The sequence below is a fragment of the Glycine max genome, chromosome 7 (assembly GCF_000004515.6).
Source record: "Glycine max cultivar Williams 82 chromosome 7, Glycine_max_v4.0, whole genome shotgun sequence".
Taxonomy (NCBI): Eukaryota; Viridiplantae; Streptophyta; class Magnoliopsida; order Fabales; family Fabaceae; genus Glycine; species Glycine max.
The window spans coordinates 17,791,519-17,810,424 of record NC_038243.2 but is presented as its reverse complement, the minus strand read 5'-3'; the positions used below and the strand labels follow the sequence as shown (position 1 = coordinate 17,810,424).

The window sequence follows — 18,906 nt, the reverse complement described above, 5'->3', positions numbered from 1 at the left end:
CGTCGTATTTTTTATATATTTAAGGATTATATTTTACATTTTCATCTTTCATAGATTATTTATCAACGAAATGAAAAGTCGAAAAATAAAATAAAAATATTATGACAAATATACACGATCCACGTTGACAAGACTGAAGTCAATGATATATTTGTGACATTACTTATAATTTTAAAGACTAAAATTTTATATTTTAATTCTTATAAACTCATTTATTAACCGATTACACATCAAAGATAAAATTAACTATTTAAAAAAAAAAATCGAAGTTCTGCTTCCGTATTGATTGATGCCAGACATTTGGTTCCACGGTCCTAAAGTACTCCTTTTACTTTTAGGGTCCATTAAATATTTAACAATGTGACGCCAATAAATTTAGAAAGCTATGGAAACCTCCATGTGTTAAATTTATTTATATTTTTTCATTTAGATTACCATTATTAATATTAATTCTATAATAGAACAATAAAAAAATTAATTTTATAATATAACCTGAAGCCAATCATTCATTCATTCCATGAGTATCGTATTGTAAAATAACTTGTCTTGTACGAATGTACGTTAAGTTTATGATTCATATTTTTTTTATATTATTGTAATTCTTAATATGTTTTTAAAGTTATACAGATATATATGTTAATACTTGTGTATATAAATATTTAAAATATATGTAAAAAATTATATTATCTATCTATATATATATATATATATATATATATATATATATATATATATATATCTCAGTAATTTAATATTCATAAATGTTTTATATCATTTTTATTTATATAAAAAATTGTTTTTAAAATCTTATTTTTATAAACATATTTGCTTTTGTATATAATTTACAATGTTTTGATTGGTGAATTCAAAATTTTAGTGAAAAAGAGTTTAAAAATATTTAATGGATTTAATTAAGAAAAAATGGGACATAAATGATAATTTAGGAGTTTTAATAGAAAAAATAATGAAATTGTTTATTATAAAAATTAAAAATTAAGGTACTTAATTATAATAATAATAATTAAATAAATTAAATTCGAGTCAAAATATTGAGGTAACATTATACATTAATATTAAAGGGGTTGAAAATTAATTTTATATTTAATAAATAAAGAAGGCTTAGTATTTATATTTAACTTAAGAGGAAAAATGATAAAAAATAATAAAACTTTAAATGAAAAGGGAATACAATTTTAATGAAATACTATTAAATATTAAGTGAAAGGATCCTAACAAGCATAACTTCATTCAAATACAATCATCATTCATTTTAATGTTTGTTAATCTAGGTGTTTCATTGTCTTCATCCTAGGGAGAAGTAGTACATAAGAACGTGTTATAAGCACATAAGCCTATCCAACAACATTCTCATTGAAATAATCCATTTTAAATTTTTAAATCATTTTTTTGTCTCATAATACTACATAGGATGTAAAAAAATTTATTATTTTTTTGCTTTAATTGTAGAATCTAATTTAGGTTATTGGATTTTACTTGAAAAAAATATATTTTTTTGAATAATATGAGTTTTTTTGAAATTTTTTTCTCTAGAATCCAACCTACAGCGACTCTTAAACAAAAATACTGATAGATATGATGGATAAGTGAGTCTTGAGCTCAAGACCCCTAATTTAAGAACCCCATTAAATATACTTTAAGAAGCTTTAGTTTCATCCTTCATTTGGATGCGAAAATCAAGTATCATATATTTATTAACTTTATACCAAAATACATACATGCAACAATAATAGACAAGACAACCTATTCAGATAATACAAATTACAAAGTATTTCAAGCCATAAAAAATCTGAATGATTCTATACTACGCAGCATTAGTTTTAAGGGGGAATTTGTTTCAACGAATGAAATTTTCTTTTCAAGAATCACATTTTTAGGAATATTATCTTTGAGGATATTATGATATGAACATGTTTATTATAATAGTAATTTTTAAAAAAATATTTAATAAAAAAATAAAAGTAAAACAACAAAATATAGGATAATGAAGTAAAGATATATAGTTATTGTAAAAAATAACTTTCATTTATGTAGGAATCCAAATACCCACCCTTCTTTCTCATGGGAATAGGAAGCCAAACAATTATGAAATTTTCTATTAGACAAATTCAAGTGGAATGTCATGATAGTTATATAAAAGTGTTCTCAAACTTGCTGAGGAAAATTATGATTTATTTTGTATTTAAAGATATACAACAATACTAACTAGAAAAAAAAATAGGTTTGTGTAATCGGATGTGCATTTTTAAGTAACAAATTTTTTCTTTAATAATGTGAAAACTCTAAGTATATCCACCTTGAAACTCGTGTTATCAATTCTTCAATGAGTGAAACTCTAAAGAACAAATCTTCTTTTTATTTCTCAGGTCTAAACCTATGTTTGAATTCTTCTAGTTTGTGTATAGTGCACTTTGCCTGGATAGATACTTCTTTTACAACGCTAAAGAGATATGGAGTTGGACATTTTACAAAGAAAAAAATTTTATTTAAAATAATTTCATATCTATTTATCTTTATAAAAATAAAAATTATCTTATATCTTTTATTTTAAGGAGTTTCATGATATAAGATAAAAATAATTCACAATTAATCACATGACTAATTACAATAATTAATCACATGATTTGATTCTGGTATGTAACAATAGAATATTATTCTTATTTTATGGACAACTTCCATAATTATAAAATAATACTCCTTTTCATATTATTTATATTCTTGGTGTTAGCACAAAATATAATAATATTCCACTAAAATATTTATTTGATTAAATTAAATTTTTTAATTTAATTATTAAATAAATTAGTTTTTTTTACAAAGATTGAAAAACTCATTTATGTGTGACCCTATAAGTTCAATACTAAATCGGTAGAAAATTAATTTGATTAATTTACTAATCTAAGTAGGCGTCTAACAACATTTCTTAACGTTTAGATAATAAGATATAATAACTTTTACCTTCAAGAAATGACTTAAGAAACTCTTTTCTTCTTTGATTCAATTGTTTTGACCAATGTCTTACTTCTATCATAGAGCTTAAACTCACTACCTAGAATTGATAGATTCTTGATTAATTATTAATTCTACAAGTATTTAATTATATCTAATATTCATCCAATTTGTGTCCTAAGACATTAAATGTCCAAAATTAAAATATAACAAATAACTTGTTAAATACTATAATAATCTCAAGTTAAAAAAAAATTAAAACTAATATATTTCTTCATGAAAGTATCCTATTGACATATCAAGAAAATATTAACTATTAAAAATTCTTAATTAAGTCAGTTCAACATGACATCTACATGTACATCATCTATATATGTAGTTTAATAAATGAAAAAATCTATTAATTTTTATCCAATAAAAATCATTATTATCTGAATTATTAATGTCTTATTCACAATAAACTTATGATAAAAAATAATTTAGATTAAAATTATAAAAGACTTGTTTTTTATCATCATAATCTCTATCATGATAACAAACTTCTAATTTTAATTAAAGATTTGTCAAATTAACAATTTAATAAAATAATAAATATAATAACAAAATAAAAAATATTTTTTTTACTAAAATTGATAACATAATGAATCAAATCTTCATTATACATATTTTTCACCAACATGCAAGGCTCAAGTTCTTCATCAAATCCCCCACGGCAAAGATTTGCGACCGCCACGACCAGACAAGTGAATGTTGTGACCAGATTTGCAACTGTCGGAACAAATTTGCAAATTTTGTGAATAAATCTATGACTAAACGGTGACAGTTTTGTTTGCTACTACTATCGACAATCTCAGTGGTAGTGTGGTGCAATGTTAGCCTCCATTTTTTCTAGAATGAGTTTGCAAATCCACACATGTAAAAGATCCTAACCATCCAATCTTTTATTCATAAATCCAACGTTATTTATTTATCTAATATACCATCATATAATATACCCCTCCATATGACAACATAGTATTATATTTTCATTTTTATTTATTTAAAATAGCTGGTTAACACAACTTGCTACTATAGCCAAAATTAACAGGTCTACCAATAGATCACTTCAAACTTCTTCACTTTAGTTCAACATGTTGATAAGATCCTTTTTATGAAGGCAAAATTACATTTTTGGTATCTAATTTATCTTCAATTTCGATTTTGGTCCTTCTTTAAAATTATTGGTGAATTTTGTCTTCCTATTTTATCTAATTACGCAATCTTGATTCCCCAATTCAGAATTGGACGTTGACTGTTACAAAGGAATATTGACTGTCACGTGTCACGTTCTTATTAAATGATGATTGTCACGTGTCATATTTTGATTGAATGTCGAATGCATGGAAGATATGAATTATTGTTGTCATTGGGCAATCAGAACATGATATCTGACCGTCATCATCCAATAAAAAACCCAATGACAACAATAATTTTAGAAGGAGACCAAAATCAAAATTAAAGACAAATTAGAGGACAAAAAAATATAATTTTACATTTTATGAAACTCGTATGGAACCAAAAAATATGATTTTCCAAAATCCACGTTTCCGAGAATCTTATTCCATAACTTGAAATAAATGCCTCTCAAACAAAGAAAAGGAGAAGAGTACTACAACATGTTTTATTAGTAGTAACTTTTACAAATTTAGTGGGTGAAGAAGGCATTAATTGCAACAATTAATTTACCAACATTCAATTCAAGAGAACCTTTTACGTGCTATATAAGTGCTTCCTTAAAAAATATACTCCGTATGTAACAAAAAGGAGTAATGAAATTATTGGTCAGCACTGTTATCATTAGCTTAGAATATAGTTTGTATGGAGATGCTTGTTTGACTATTCAAAAAGTGTAATATGTATATGGATGGCAACCAAATATATTAAGAGGAAGAATCCAAAAAAGACCTACAAAAATATTAATATAATATCAATTAGAATGCATGATTCCTTGAAGAAAATTCATAAATTAATGTTGAAAATTGTAAAAATCAATTCACAAACACACATGAATCACACAAAAGCCCCACAGGCAATGGAAGATGTCAGATACAAGAGAAGAAGTGGGAGTCCGTGAAATCATGAAACAGGATCAACGTGGGTTCAAGGTTACGTTATTTCAATAAAAACAAATTAATGTTTATTTACTATTTTGATATACTAATATTTTAACACCAACGAGATTAATGTGTTTAGAATAAATAAATAAATATATAAAGTTCTTATCAGATTCCTGGAGTCTGGTCCATAAAATTATGGGCCGGACTATCCGTTAAGCCCAAAACTAAAAATGAGCCTATTCAAAATATCTTTTCGGGTCAAATATGAATTCGGGTGAGAAATTAAGAACCGACCGGACCCGAATCGTGGCTCGTTCTTCTCTTTCGGTTTTTGGAGATAACTGATAACTGTGTCAGGCTTTCAGCATAGAAGCAAGGAACCAATCTCTTCAAACTTTGCAACCTTTTCACAATCCAAGCATAAGAATTAAGAACCTTGGAAGTTTGCTGTTTTTTTATTTTTATTTTTTTACCAATGTCTCACACCTTGCAATTTTCATTTGTTTCAAGTGCATTCAATTATTCAATGAAGATGGAGAAGATGAAGAGAGTTAGGCCTCGTGGGTTTCAATTTCTATGCTCTTCTGAGCATTCCAGTTTCAAAGATGAAGATGGTGCTGATAATGGGGGGTCTGATTCTGATACTTTTTGTTTGGTTGTTTTGTTTTGCTAAGGAAACTTCAAAGGGTGGATTTTTCTTGGGAAAAAAAATCATTTTTTTAGTCTTTTTTTTTTTCATTTCACCAAAAAAGTATATTAGTTTATGAAGGATAAGGGAATGTAGATACTAGATAACTTATCTATTGTAGAGAAGAAAATAGTGTAATTATCTTGGGGAAAGGGAAATTTTTACAAGTTGATGAAGCATTTGATTACATTGTCCTATTTCAATTTTCAATCAACAAAATTTGGATAATTTATCTGTGGTAGAGAAGAAAAACATGAATTTAAAAAAGAAAAAATTTAAGCGTTCACTTGACTTGATCAAACCTAGCTCTTGACTCTGGTTTGCTTCACTGTCTCAATAAACTCTTTCATTTTCTTGTGTTGTTTCAGAGGTCAAGTTTCATCGCGGGTGATATTGGTGGAGAGATATAGCAATGGTACTGCTAAGAGGTTTTTGCTAAACTATACCAAAATTTGGGTCCTTTCCTTTTTTTTTTTAAAAAAAAAAAAAATCTTTTAGTGTACATTCATGAAGGTTTCTGTGTTATTACTAGTTGTTGTGAAGTTGGGGATCATGGAATGCTAATACACAATCTAATTGATTATTACTTCATTAGAAAAGTAAATGAAATACTAAATCTAATTGCTTTGATAGATACAATTACTATGCCTACATTAGGAGTTATAAGATTGACTTGGAGGTAAAAGTAGAAAGGAGGAAGAGGAAAAGGTTGTGAGTTCGATTCCTCCCGCTAACAAAATACCAACAACTTACAACTAAAATTTTCCGATTTAAAAAAAACTATGCTTGCATCAATTATGAACAAAAAGGAAATAGTAGTCTGTGCTTACTAGTTCCTGGGAATATTCTAGCAACCCTTGTACTTTTTTGTTATCATCATTTGCTCAATTACATAAATTTTACAATGGATGTTTTCTCAAAATCAGGCTTCAACAATGACTTTTCCCCTTTTTGGCCTCTTATGAGCAGATATGTATTAGGTGATGATTCACAGTTGCAAGCCTTTCTTGTTGAGGAGGATAGGTCTACGCCAAACAGGTTCCAGGATTTGCATTCCTCTGATGAAAGCCTATCCTGGCTTCCAGAGATAATAAAAGATTTTGTTCTACCAGCAGGCTTTCCTGGTGATTAACATAAAAAACTTTAGTGGATGTTTCATAGAGAAACTTCTGGAGTTTTTGCTTCAGTGAATATGTATAGTTAGAGGAAACCATTTGTTTACTTAACTTTCTCTGTCATGATGCAGGATCAGTTTCAGATGATTACTTGGATTACATGTTATTACAGTTCCCTACCAATGTGACTGGATGGATCTGTCACACCCTAGTCACTTCAAGTCTTCTAAAGGTACGTCAATCTTGCTCAAACTGCTGATTTTTTCTCAAGGATCTTTTCACTGGGAATATTTGGTAAGTTATATGATTCTTGTGCATTTGGCATGTCTAGTGTTGAAATTTATAGTTAGTTCACAGAGCCTCGTTGTGTATGTCATTGAGGCTTAAAGTCAAATCTTGGAAATCATTAGAGATAGTTCTGTCATCTACTTGATACTCAAATACATTTTCTGATATTGATTAAAGTTTCCTGATGTATGTTTATAGCCATCTTCTTTACAAGTTATCTCTGTTCCTTTAAATTTTTTAATAAAAACTTTTACTTCTTGTTTCTATGTGATTGGGATGCGAAGTTTTGTGCAATTATATGTGCTCCATAACAGTGTCATCTTCTATTTAAAACTATTTGTCTACTACATGAATGCGAGGAATGATGATTGTGCTTCTGTCTTTTGTGTCAAATTTTCTACTTAACTACAGGCTGTTGGTATTGGCTCTTTCACTGGAACCACAGCAGCTGCTTCAGCTGCTGCCATCAGGTGGCTCAAAAATTTTAGAGCCTATGCTTTTGTAAACAACTACCGCATTTATATGCACATATTAATATCTTAAATACTTTCATGCTGCCATTATTTGTTAATTTGATTTTTATGAGATTGATTGTATGCTTTATAACTTTAGGTGGGTCTCAAAGGATGGCATTGGAGCTGTTGGACGCTTATTCATTGGTATGGCAATCATGAAGTAAGCTGAAGGAAGCAGAAGATGAAACTTCTTTTTAGCTGACTGTTGCTGCTTTTTCAGGTGGGAGATTTGGAAGCCTTTTTGATGATGATCCCAAGCAATGGAGAATGTATGCGGACTTCATTGGCAGTGCTGGAAGGTCTGTGTAGTATGCCTTGTTTCCCCATTGGAAATATGCAAATAAAATCGGGCTCTAGAGAGACCTCTTACACTTCTGACATCTCATGCAGCATTTTTGATCTGACAACCCAACTATATCCTGCCTATTTCCTTCCTTTGGCATCTCTTGGAAATCTTACCAAGGTAGCTTATTATGCATCTTTACTCTAATAAAGAACCACTATATCTTTTTTTCAGTTACTGCATATAGATGATTATTAGCTAATCTTTCAAAGATATGGAATGATTTAAAATAACATTGAATGAATAATGATTAACTTCGGATGAATGACATTTTCTGGCGACCTTTTTCCTTCTATTAACTTCGGATGAATGTCACATGGATGGCTTAATAGTCGATTTATATATGATTGTATAGTTTTCTGTGTTTGGCATTCGCACAGGCTGTAGCAAGAGGGCTAAAAGATCCTTCTTTTCGTGTGATTCAAAACCACTTTGCAATTTCAGGAAATCTAGGAGAGGTAGCTGCAAAGGTATACTCACTTCAGAAACTTATTTTAGAGTAGAAATGTGTGATTTCTGGTAAATGGTAATAGTATTTTCTTGTGATTATATATCTATGAAGCCTCGAGTTTTATGAAAACTGCATTGATATTTGTTATTTTCATGCTTTAAACCATTAGTTTTAATTTTTAACTCTCCTATCCATGAATGTATGTTTCTCTTATCAAGAAAGATTCTGTCTGTGTTGCTCTCTGTATTAAAGAAATGGTGGAGGCTTGTTTTTTTTCATAATTCACAATACCTTCTTAATTCCATCCAAAAACTTGAATAAGGCTATTCGGTAGGAATTGATCCACTGACCTGATGGGTAATATATAAGTTATGGGCCTTACCTGAGGATGTAGGCACTGGGATGCAGTCATTGACCCTTTTTTTTATAGGCAAAAGGAATTTCATTAATGGAAAACTGAGCTGTAGCACAAGAAATTCCACTATCCACTTATCCAGCATATAAGAGTCTGATACAAAGAATATACTAAAGTTGACCAAATAAAGCAAAGACCTCCACCAGTCATTGACCTTAAGCTGATATTATACTAATGCTAAGAAGCCTTCAATATACATAATCTTTATGATAAAATCACTACTAAATATTAATACTAGATGCTTGTGATCTCTCTTTTTATTTCTTAGTTACATATGCCTGGCCAGGTTATGCCTAAGCTTTTAATATGTTCTTACGAGTGAACTGGTCTATACAAATGTTATTCACTCAACAGTTGTGTCTTGATTCACCAATTGTCATTAACAAGTTCCCTTTAGGTTGAACATCTTGACTTCATTTGACTTTTAGAAATCTTTTATAAAGGCTTGCTATATATGCCGGTTATTCTCTGATATACCACTGGAAAATGTAAAGGGTTTTCCTCATATAATTGTTTCATCTAAATTTCTCAGGAAGAAGTTTGGGAAGTGGTTGCTCAACTGGTTGGCCTTTCTTTAGGCATATTGATTCTGGTAAAATACATAAATTTTCTGGATGGCTTTATTACTTGTTACCAAAACACTGTTAGTTGGAACTATACATTCTTTTAACTTTTTATTGCAGGATACACCTGGCCTTGTAAAATCATATGGTGTAATTTCGTTAACTTGGTTGAGTATGCGACTACTGCATCTTTGGCTACGTTATGAATCACTTTCAGTTCTCCAGTTTAACACAGTAAGCATGTAGTGCACAATCAAATATGAAATCTAATGCAAATAAATTTGTATGCATGCTGGTAGAAAGGCATTTCAAATCTGAGTTTGTCTCTCTCTTTTTGGGCGAAGTGAAGATATTGACTTATAATGTCATTAATAATGATTATTCTTTGTCCTTTTTCCTTGCTTTGTGGTTCATTTACGTAAGAATGATAGCAAGAGGGGAAAATTATTGGAAAGATAATGCATGGATTTGGAACCCATGCTGATCAGCAGGGATACTGTTTTGTGTTTTTTTTCTTTCAAAACAGAGTTGCATTCCATATATTTCTCATGTATAAGGCCCACATACTTGGGAACAAAAAGAACAATTTTACAGATGCATCCCTTCTATTTCCTTCAAAGTATAGGGGATGAAATCCACCAATATTTGTCCTAATGATTTGATTTGTTTATTTATTTTTCTTTTGTGTAACTCTTTTTACAGATAAATATAAAGCGTGCTCGCATACTGGTAAAATCACATGTGTTACACTCCACTGTTCCAGGTTACATTTAGACAAATTCAGTGCTATGCTGTATGAGTTATTTCCCTTCAATGATGTTCAATTTGCTAAATGGATTTATTTCAGGATGCACCGATTGCAACAGAGAAGAAAATATATTAGCCTGGTCTCAATTCATGAAGCCAAAAATAATTTTTGGCTTGCCCTTGGAGAAAATGGATGGTGTGGAGAGATCTTATTTTATGGTATAGGTTCTATTGCTGCCATTGTCACAATTTTATGAATTAAAGCAAGAGGTTTATAATTACTTTCTCTATTGTTCAAATAAAGCTATCTGGAAATTGTATAATTATTTTATAATGGAACAGGTGGAGGCACTTATAAAATTATATGCAAGTGAGAAATATATTCTTATGGTGAATCAACAGACAGAAGATTTGAGATTTTATGTTTCTTTCAAGGTATGCTATAATTCCCGTATGATAATTAACTGAAAGACAATTCTGATTTGACTGCTAGATGTAAAAACCATTCATGATCTTTCACCCAGCAACTTAAGCCACTTTTGAGGTAGTAGGTCATTCATAGTGTATTATGTACTCTTTGACCAAGTGGTTTGGAGTTTTATCACCAAGTGGTTAGGAGTTTGATCCTGGTCACCACCATTCTTTTAACTAAAAGTTGAATTTTTGCACAAGGTAAGCTCTCCTGTTTTTTGTCCATGCTTCTAGTTCAAAAGAGCTATTGTATGAGTGGACATGTATCTGCTGCATTGTCTTTGATTCCTCAAGTTGATGCTGCTTCAATTTTCCAAAGAGGACGGAATTATTTTCAAGAAAAAAATGAGCAGCTTCCACCTCAAGGACTGACTTGGCAACACTAATGAGGTTGTAAACAAACAGGGAAAAAACATTAATGCCATGAAGAAAAAGTACAAGAAATTGAAGAAGCAGCAACTTGAGGAATTGAACCAAAGTAGCAGTCTTAGGAAATGTTGTTTCTCACTGATGATTGGTAAGGTGTTTTGGAGATGGGAGTTTTAGGATTATCATGGAATTTAGGAGTGCCTGTGTTTTGAGGTTGATAGGTTTACTGTACCTTCTCATTGATAATCACACTGCAGGTTGGAGCTACAAATGTATCGGTATTGCGAAGTGTGTGGCAGAGTTTCTGGCTAAGTGAGAACTGGGATAGCGATGATAATGTTCGTGATCAAATTGCTACTAGCCTAATGGAATTGGAAGAAAAGTTTGAGGATTTCATTCAAAAGTTGAAAGATGCAGAATGGGATACCCAGCAATTAAATTTGAAGGTTCCCAAAGAAATCTTCATTGATGACAATACCAATTCTCTCTAAATTCTAAAATGGTGAAGCTGAGAATGTTGGGTAGTGCAAAATGATATGACCTCATAAAATGTGATCTACCAAATTGTAAATTCTGTAAGCAGTTTTGCAAGCATTCAGAGCAAGATATCTATTTTCACATGTAGATATTCAACAAAGGGAGACACAAAATTTATGGTGGCCAATTGGCTTATAGTCCTAACTCATTAAATACCAAATACTGGCTTTGATACTGCTTTCTACTTTCTGAGGATCCTATTGTAAAAAAATTGTTCTCAATTTTGTTTAAAGTCTTTCTTGTATGTAATTTTGTGGGGGGAAATTTTTTCATGCTTGGTATTCAGGACTTTTGTGGGTGTACAATTTGTTGATCATAAAAATGTTCATTTCTTTACCTTTTTAGAGAGACATTAATGCTGTTTTAATCAAATTAATTGCCCTATAGTGTTAAAGTCTAGCTTCATGGTTGGCTTGTGCATGTGGTACCATTTAACCATATATGTGATGCCTTTAATTATGCAGGTGCTTGTGGAGCTGTCGTACTTTAGAGGTAAAGAACTAGAGTTTCTATGTTTTCAGTAGTTGAAGTTAGGTTAAATTACTCATTTGGTTCCTATAGTTTCATGATTCTTATTTTTTTAGTCTCTATAGTTTGAAAGTGATCTTTTTAGTTCCTATGATTTACATTTTAATTCTCTTTTAGTCACTATTGTTTAAAAGTGTTCTTTTTAGTTCCTATTATTTATTTTAATTTTGTTTTAGTTTCTCTAATTTGAAAACGATTAAAAAAGTAAAAATCATGAAACTAGGACTAAAAAGATCACTTTCAAAATTATAGGAACTAAAAGAGAATAAAAATATAAACTATAGGGACTAAAAAAATAAAAATTATGAAACTATAGGGACCAAATGAGTAATTTAACTAAAGTTTTTATGTTTTCAGTTGAAGTTATTATATGCCAATTATTGCTCTTCATATTAATTCATTCCTTCCTTTTAAACCCAAATCCTTGTAGTTGACAACTTTTCTGGCTTGTGATCCTTTACTATCATTACACAAAATTGATATGATGAAGTATAAAATACATCTTCTCCCATGGATAAGTGCCCTTATGCGGAAAGATTCCTAAATAGCTAGCTTACACTTCAATGCTTAGCTCTTTCATGAGAATATGATGATAGATGCACACATCCACTTCCAAAGCTTAATTGTAGTGTAATGCAATTTAAATAGAGAAAAATAGTTATGTATTAACAGCGTAAAATTATTTTATATTATTATTTAATCACAAATTATTATTTATTATAAGTTAGGTGACTTTTACAAAATTATCTTAAAAGTTATGCAAACTGTAATTTATAATTAAATATCAATATAAATTTATTTTACACTATCAATTTATCACCATTAAACTCCTTTAAATATTTAATTAGGTGGTGTTCAATTTTGCATGCAATAGGATATCATATCATGCACTGATGATATTTTAGTAATAACAGTCCAAGTATTACCATTGGCTTTGGAATAATTAAATGGACAAAGTAGCTTCTCCGATTAGACAATACATTTAGATGAAGAGTTTCTTGGGTTGCTGCTACTTAATTCCAGGCTTGCCAAAAACTAACTACGTAGATATTGAATTTTCAGTTATCACCTTTTATTCTATGGAAGTAAGCAACAAAGCGTGTGTGTTTGTCATAAGATTGAGACATTTTAACGTCAATTCACTGTGAGAGAAGAGTGGCGTAAGCACACCAAAAGTTGTAGGTCAACATGAACTATATAATAATCAGTTAGATTTCATGTAATTAAATATTATTTCTCATTATAACAAATCATATTAATTTTAAAAAAAATAATCAGTTAAAAATATATTATATCAATCATCAAGTATAAACGTATTTAATTTTTTTTTCATTAAAATCAATCATTTCTAATTTAACTACAATCATATTTAATTTTTTTCGTATAACTTTTTTTCGTATAATTTTTTTTCGTTTAAATCAACCATGTCTAATTTTTTCCATTAAAATCAATCATCCCTAATTTAACTACAATAAATTACAACCGTATTTAATTTTTTCGTTTAATTTTTTTTCGTTAAAATCAACCATGCCTAATTTTTTTCGGTTAAAATCAGCCATCCCTAATTTAACTCCAATCAATTACAATCATTTTTAATTTTTTCCGTTAAAATCAACCATGTCTAATTTTCCCCCATTAAAATCAATCATCTCTAATTTAACTACATTACAATTGTATTTAATTTTTTCCGTTAAAATCAACCATGCCTAATTTTTTTCCATTAAAATCAATCATCTCTAATTTAACTACAAATCAATTACAATGGTATTTAATTCTTTTTCGTATAATTTTTTTCTCGTTAAAATCAATCATCCCTAATTTAACTACAATAAATTATAATTATATTTAATTTTTTTCCGTTAAATTTAACCATGTCTAATTTTTTTCCGTTAAAATCAATCATCCCTAATTTAACTATTATAAATTACCCCTATTTTGGGTGTTTTGCCATGACTCACCCGCATCTTCAACATGCATGGCAGAATGATTGAAAAAATAGATCCTCTCTAAAAATACTTTCAAAAAAGACCCTATTTAATAAATAATTTGTAAAAATAACCCTATCAATTTGCCCCACATCTAATCCCTACAACAGCAATTACAAAGTCAATTCATTCGTTCAACTTTCTTTGACCACTCCAGGGAGTATCCTGCATTGTCATATCTCCCATTTTATTCAAACGGGTGGCTCTGCATTTATTGCTGTCTTCCAAACCTTTCTAGTTGCTATCTGGAGTTGTGCAGACGTTTTGTTAGCCATCAGTGGAAGATACCAAACCTAAAACTGCCAAACTATTCTTTTACGGATAAAAATGGATGGCAGAAGACTAGGAGTTTGCTTGGATAAACTTTTTCACAAGTGCTTTAAGAAGAAAATAAGAAAAATAAAATGATCTTCTATGTTAAAGGTAATTTATGCATAAGCTAATTTGTAAAAATTCTCTCACATTAGTTTTGCCAAAATTTATTTTTTAAAGGCAAAAATTAATTTAATTATATTAGTAGAAGGATTTATAGAAGTCCTGTACATGCTGTACAGCATACATGTATATCAAAAAACCTATGTCTAGAAAGATCCAAAACAAAACCTCCCAGAAGAAGGAGCATCAAATCGGCCACATGCTTTTTACATTACACATTGAGCAACTAATGGATTGTCCAAAGCAAAGACGTCCAATTAAAACTTCAACTATAACTTCACTGATATTCCATATCATTCCACGAACAATAACATAACATAAATCCACGCAATTACAGGATATTAAAATTACGACTTTTAATATGCAACCATTCCACTCAAACTCACATATACAGACAGAGGATATACAAGTATGGCTAAGGTAAGGAAAATGCATGAACACAATCAATAGCAGTGGTGCTCATAAAAATCATCAACTATTGATAAACCCCCAACACTTCTGAATCCGATGACTTGAGCAAGCATCACAATCCATGAGGACATTCAAAATTGTAAACAAAAGCAGCAGCCAAAGTCAAAAGAACTTAACCAAAGTAGCCAGAAAGAACATAAACTACCATCATAAAATTAAAGAACGAAATACAAAAAAATAAAATAAAAGATAATGGGTGATTCAGTTTCTCTCTAAATTCCACATTGTTGAATCAACTCTACCACATTCTCCTCCAAGATGTTGGTAATCTGACCCTTCCTCACATTTATTCCAGCATTTATCTCACCCTGTGCATGACGATTCCTCAGCTCGGTAACAATGGCAATGGGGTTCAAACCAGCATTCTCAGCCAGAGTATAGGGAATAACTTGAAGCGCCTCAGCAAATGCCCTCACACAGTAACCCTCCATCCCATGCAACACCTTAGCCCAGGCACCCAGCTTCCTGGAGAGCTCAATCTCAGGCGCACCACCGCCGGCAATGAGAAACCTCTTGGCAACCAAACACCTAACAACACACAAAGCATCGTGCAAACTTCGCTCGGCCTCATCGAGAAGAAGCTGATTAGACCCACGTACAAGCACAGTGCTGGTCTTCCCCATCTCCTTAATCCCAGTAATCTTCACAATCTTCCCATCCCCAAGAGAAACCTCTTCCACAAGATCAGCGTAACCCAACTTCTCAGTGCGAAAATGCTCAATGTTAGCAATGGGCAAACAATTCAGTGTCTTGGTAATGAACTCAATCTCATCCCTCTCCACATCCTTAATGACCAAAATCTTAGCTTTGGCAAGGTAATGCAAGGACAAATCAGTAATGGCGTCCCTCAGAATACTCTTCTGAATCAACAACACGTTACAACCCGTGGTCTTGATCTTCTTAATCATGCCGAGAATATAACTACGCTCTTCCTTTAGAATCCTATCCATCTGAGAGTAATCACTCACCACAATGCTCTGTTCGATGTCGGTTTTGGGAGGCGAAATATGGAATTGGATAACTGCGATCTTGGCGTTCTCCATTCGGGTGGGTCCCCCGGCGGCGTGGCTGACCTTCTTGTCAAAGACGAGACCTTTCACGAGCTCGGTGTCGTCGACGGTGCCGCCGAGCTTCTTCACGATCTTCACATCTCGGAGGTCGACCATGTCGGGCTTGGTGCCATCGACGACGGAGAGAACGGCGTCGACAGCTAGGGGAGCCAGGAGCGTGGAGTACTGGCTGACGACCTTGCTGTTGAGGGATGTGCTAGCAGACTTCACGAGGGAGTCGCGGTCAGAGAGCTCGATGGGGACGGCCATGGCGGTGAGAACGTCGACGGCCTTCACGGCAGCCTTGTGGAGGGCGTCGGAGACGACGGTGGGGTGGATGCCGTGGGAGAGGAGGAGGATGCACTGCTCGAGGAGGGCGCCGGCAATGACGACGACGGTGGTGGTGCCATCGCCGGCGGCGGAGTCCTGGGACTTGGAGAGTTCAACGAGCATCTTGGCGGCGGGCTGGAGGACCAGCATCTTGTTGAGGATGGTGGCGCCGTCATTGGTGATGATGACCTCGTCGGAGGAGGTGGAGATCATCTTGTCCATGCCCTTGGGGCCCAGACTGGTGCGAACTGCGCTGGCAACGGAGCGTGCGACCACGATGTTGGCGTGGCGGATGTCCTCCTTGCGCTTGTTGTCAACGTAGGACTCCGTCTTCGAGGATCGGTGCTGGGGAGCTGCGATTGCCGCCATTGATGGTTGCAGAAGGAAGAAACCCTAGACGCAGAGGAAACCCTAGATTTGAAAAAATAGTGTGTGGGGGGAAGAGGAAGAAAGAAAGAGTGATAGGTTGCGAGAGAGAGTGGGGTTTTTGCATGCGAAGTCTAGGGGTTTTATTTTTGCATGCCAAGAAAGAAAGAGTGATTGGCTGTTGTATTTTTTATTTTTCTAAATAACTTTATCTCTTTATATATATGTGAGAAAAATATATTTTCACCGAGTATCAATTAAAAATAGTTTATAAGAAACGAAATGAGGAGTAAACTTTATAAAATTTAGATTTTTATTTAATTAAATGAAAAAACATTTATTGGTTTGAATGCCACATGTCATTGTCATTCCTTAGTGGTTTGTAATAATTTGTAATAATTTGGTTTGATTATTAATCAAAATTAAATAATAAAACATTTATAGTCATTAAAAATTATGTTTTAAAAATATTAAAATCGTTTATTGGTCATTTTATAAAGTATTTTTTTACAACAAAATTAAATATTAAAATATTTATTGACCATTTTATAATTTTTTTTATAATTTAAATTGTATTTAAAAAATAAAAATAAAAATAATGTTTTAATTATATTTGTAGATGTTAATTGTTATAATTAATTTCACAAAATGAAAATTTTTAATATATCTTTTTGATATACATTTTGTAATAATTACTTTTGTGATAAAAAGGTTTGAATATATTTATTAATATGAAAATTCGTTAATTTGAAAAATGTATTGTAATTAATTAATGCGAAATGGAATATTTAAGTTGTATTTACATTATGTACGTTGTAGGTCAATTATGTAATCCAACAAATGAGTATTAAATTTTGATTGTTTCCAATCAATTCTAATTTTATTCAACATAACCGTTCGAATATAACTAAAACTTAATTTGAACATATAATAATCCCAATCTATTATAAAAAAATTCGAATCAATTGAAATTTTAAGTAATTATAAAATATTCTATTTTAATTGTTCTCAATCAATTATAATCACGTAATTATTCCCAATCAATTGCAATCAACTATAAATATGTGACTAATATTTTTAAATATTCAAATCAATTATAAACACGTAATCTGACTAATAACTATTTTCTTACCTTGAATAGTATTACATAATTTGCATATCAGTCGTAAATATTCAAATCAATTAAAATTTTGTGAATATTTAAAAGATAAAAGGAAGCCCTTGCATTCTCTCCCCTGCAAATGAACAACCCAACAGTAGCAAGAAAGATCACTCATTTGCTTCTCCCAAATGTTCAAAAGAAATCATTGCTTCATTCTATTTAACGATGCATTCTTTTCCCTTTTTTATTTTTATTTTAGTTGTGTGTGTTTTTTTCTTCCTTTTTGTTGTGGTTTTTCCTGTGTATTGTTGGTATATATTTTTATTGGATGTGTGTGATGATTGTGAGAGCCACGAAAGAAATTCAAAGATGATGGTTTTTCTGTATAGAGACATGATAATAGTTTTTGACATTGTCGATGTAATTTTTTTATCAGGTTTTCTACTTTTGTTCTTTTTCTATTTTTGTCATTCTTTATTTCTTTCCTTTTTCCTTTAGTTTTCAACTGCAGGTGGTGGACATAGAAGGTGATTGTGCCTCTACGAAAGGAAAGAGAAATGATTATATACTTTGCAAACAAAAAAGTATTTTTAGAAAATCATTAGATGGTTTAACTCTACGCAAGAATACTGTAAAAATGTTGATTTTAACAATAGAGACATGATATTTGTGTAAATAAGGTAATTAAGTGAGATTCATTATTTTAATCAAATAAAAATAGTTTCTAATTAGTGATCGAATCAAAATGGTTTTAAATAGTTTATGATATGTAATTTGCTAAATTATTATGAGTATCAAAATGAGAAAATAGTGTTTATTACTATAATTTGTGAAAATTATTTTTAATCGATTAAATGATTGATTGTTATTGAAATATATATCTCTATATTTAAAGTTTTATCAATTTTTATAATTACCTAAAATTTTTTAAAAATTAATATATTTGACAAATGATCAATTAAATTTTTCTAATATATTATTTTGCATTTTGACTAATAATATGAAGCAAATTAAAATCTTTTATCTGAATAATCAATTTAAAAAAGGAAAAAAAAAGAGAAAGGTAGTGTGCATC

At 30.9% G+C, this 18,906-nt stretch overlaps 2 protein-coding genes across 2 annotated transcripts; one reads left to right on the top strand and one right to left on the bottom strand.

Moving 5' to 3' along the window:
- The first annotated feature begins 5,376 nt into the window (after nt 1–5,376).
- Nucleotides 5,377–11,901, top strand: LOC100819366 (protein root UVB sensitive 5). The gene is made up of 15 exons (XM_003530233.5): nt 5,377–5,693; nt 6,120–6,179; nt 6,721–6,875; nt 6,998–7,098; nt 7,566–7,624; nt 7,767–7,813; nt 7,890–7,968; nt 8,060–8,132; nt 8,393–8,482; nt 9,411–9,470; nt 9,562–9,675; nt 10,144–10,204; nt 10,289–10,407; nt 10,531–10,623; nt 11,286–11,901. The coding sequence occupies exons 1-15, from the start codon at nt 5,539–5,541 to the stop codon at nt 11,517–11,519; spliced, it is 1,500 nt and encodes a 499-aa protein (XP_003530281.2). The 5' UTR covers nt 5,377–5,538; the 3' UTR covers nt 11,520–11,901.
- Nucleotides 11,902–14,908: 3,007 nt separating this feature from the next.
- LOC100818827 (T-complex protein 1 subunit delta) lies at nt 14,909–16,823 on the bottom strand. The gene has a single exon (XM_003530232.5). It carries the CDS (start codon nt 16,730–16,732, stop codon nt 15,197–15,199), a length of 1,536 nt encoding a protein of 511 aa, XP_003530280.1. The 5' UTR covers nt 16,733–16,823; the 3' UTR covers nt 14,909–15,196.
- Between the last annotated feature and the right edge of the window lie 2,083 nt (nt 16,824–18,906).

Bases quoted from the DNA above. Each gene is read 5' to 3' on its own strand.
- LOC100819366 (XM_003530233.5), top strand. From the start codon at position 5,539: ATGTCTCACACCTTGCAATTTTCATTTGTTTCAAGTGCATTCAATTAT. The intron at 7,969-8,059 runs GTCTGTGTAGTA...CATCTCATGCAG, and splicing joins TTCATTGGCAGTGCTGGAAG to CATTTTTGATCTGACAACCC. The intron at 9,471-9,561 runs GTAAAATACATA...TTTTTATTGCAG, and splicing joins CTTTAGGCATATTGATTCTG to GATACACCTGGCCTTGTAAA.
- LOC100818827 (XM_003530232.5), bottom strand. From the start codon at position 16,732: ATGGCGGCAATCGCAGCTCCCCAGCACCGATCCTCGAAGACGGAGTCC.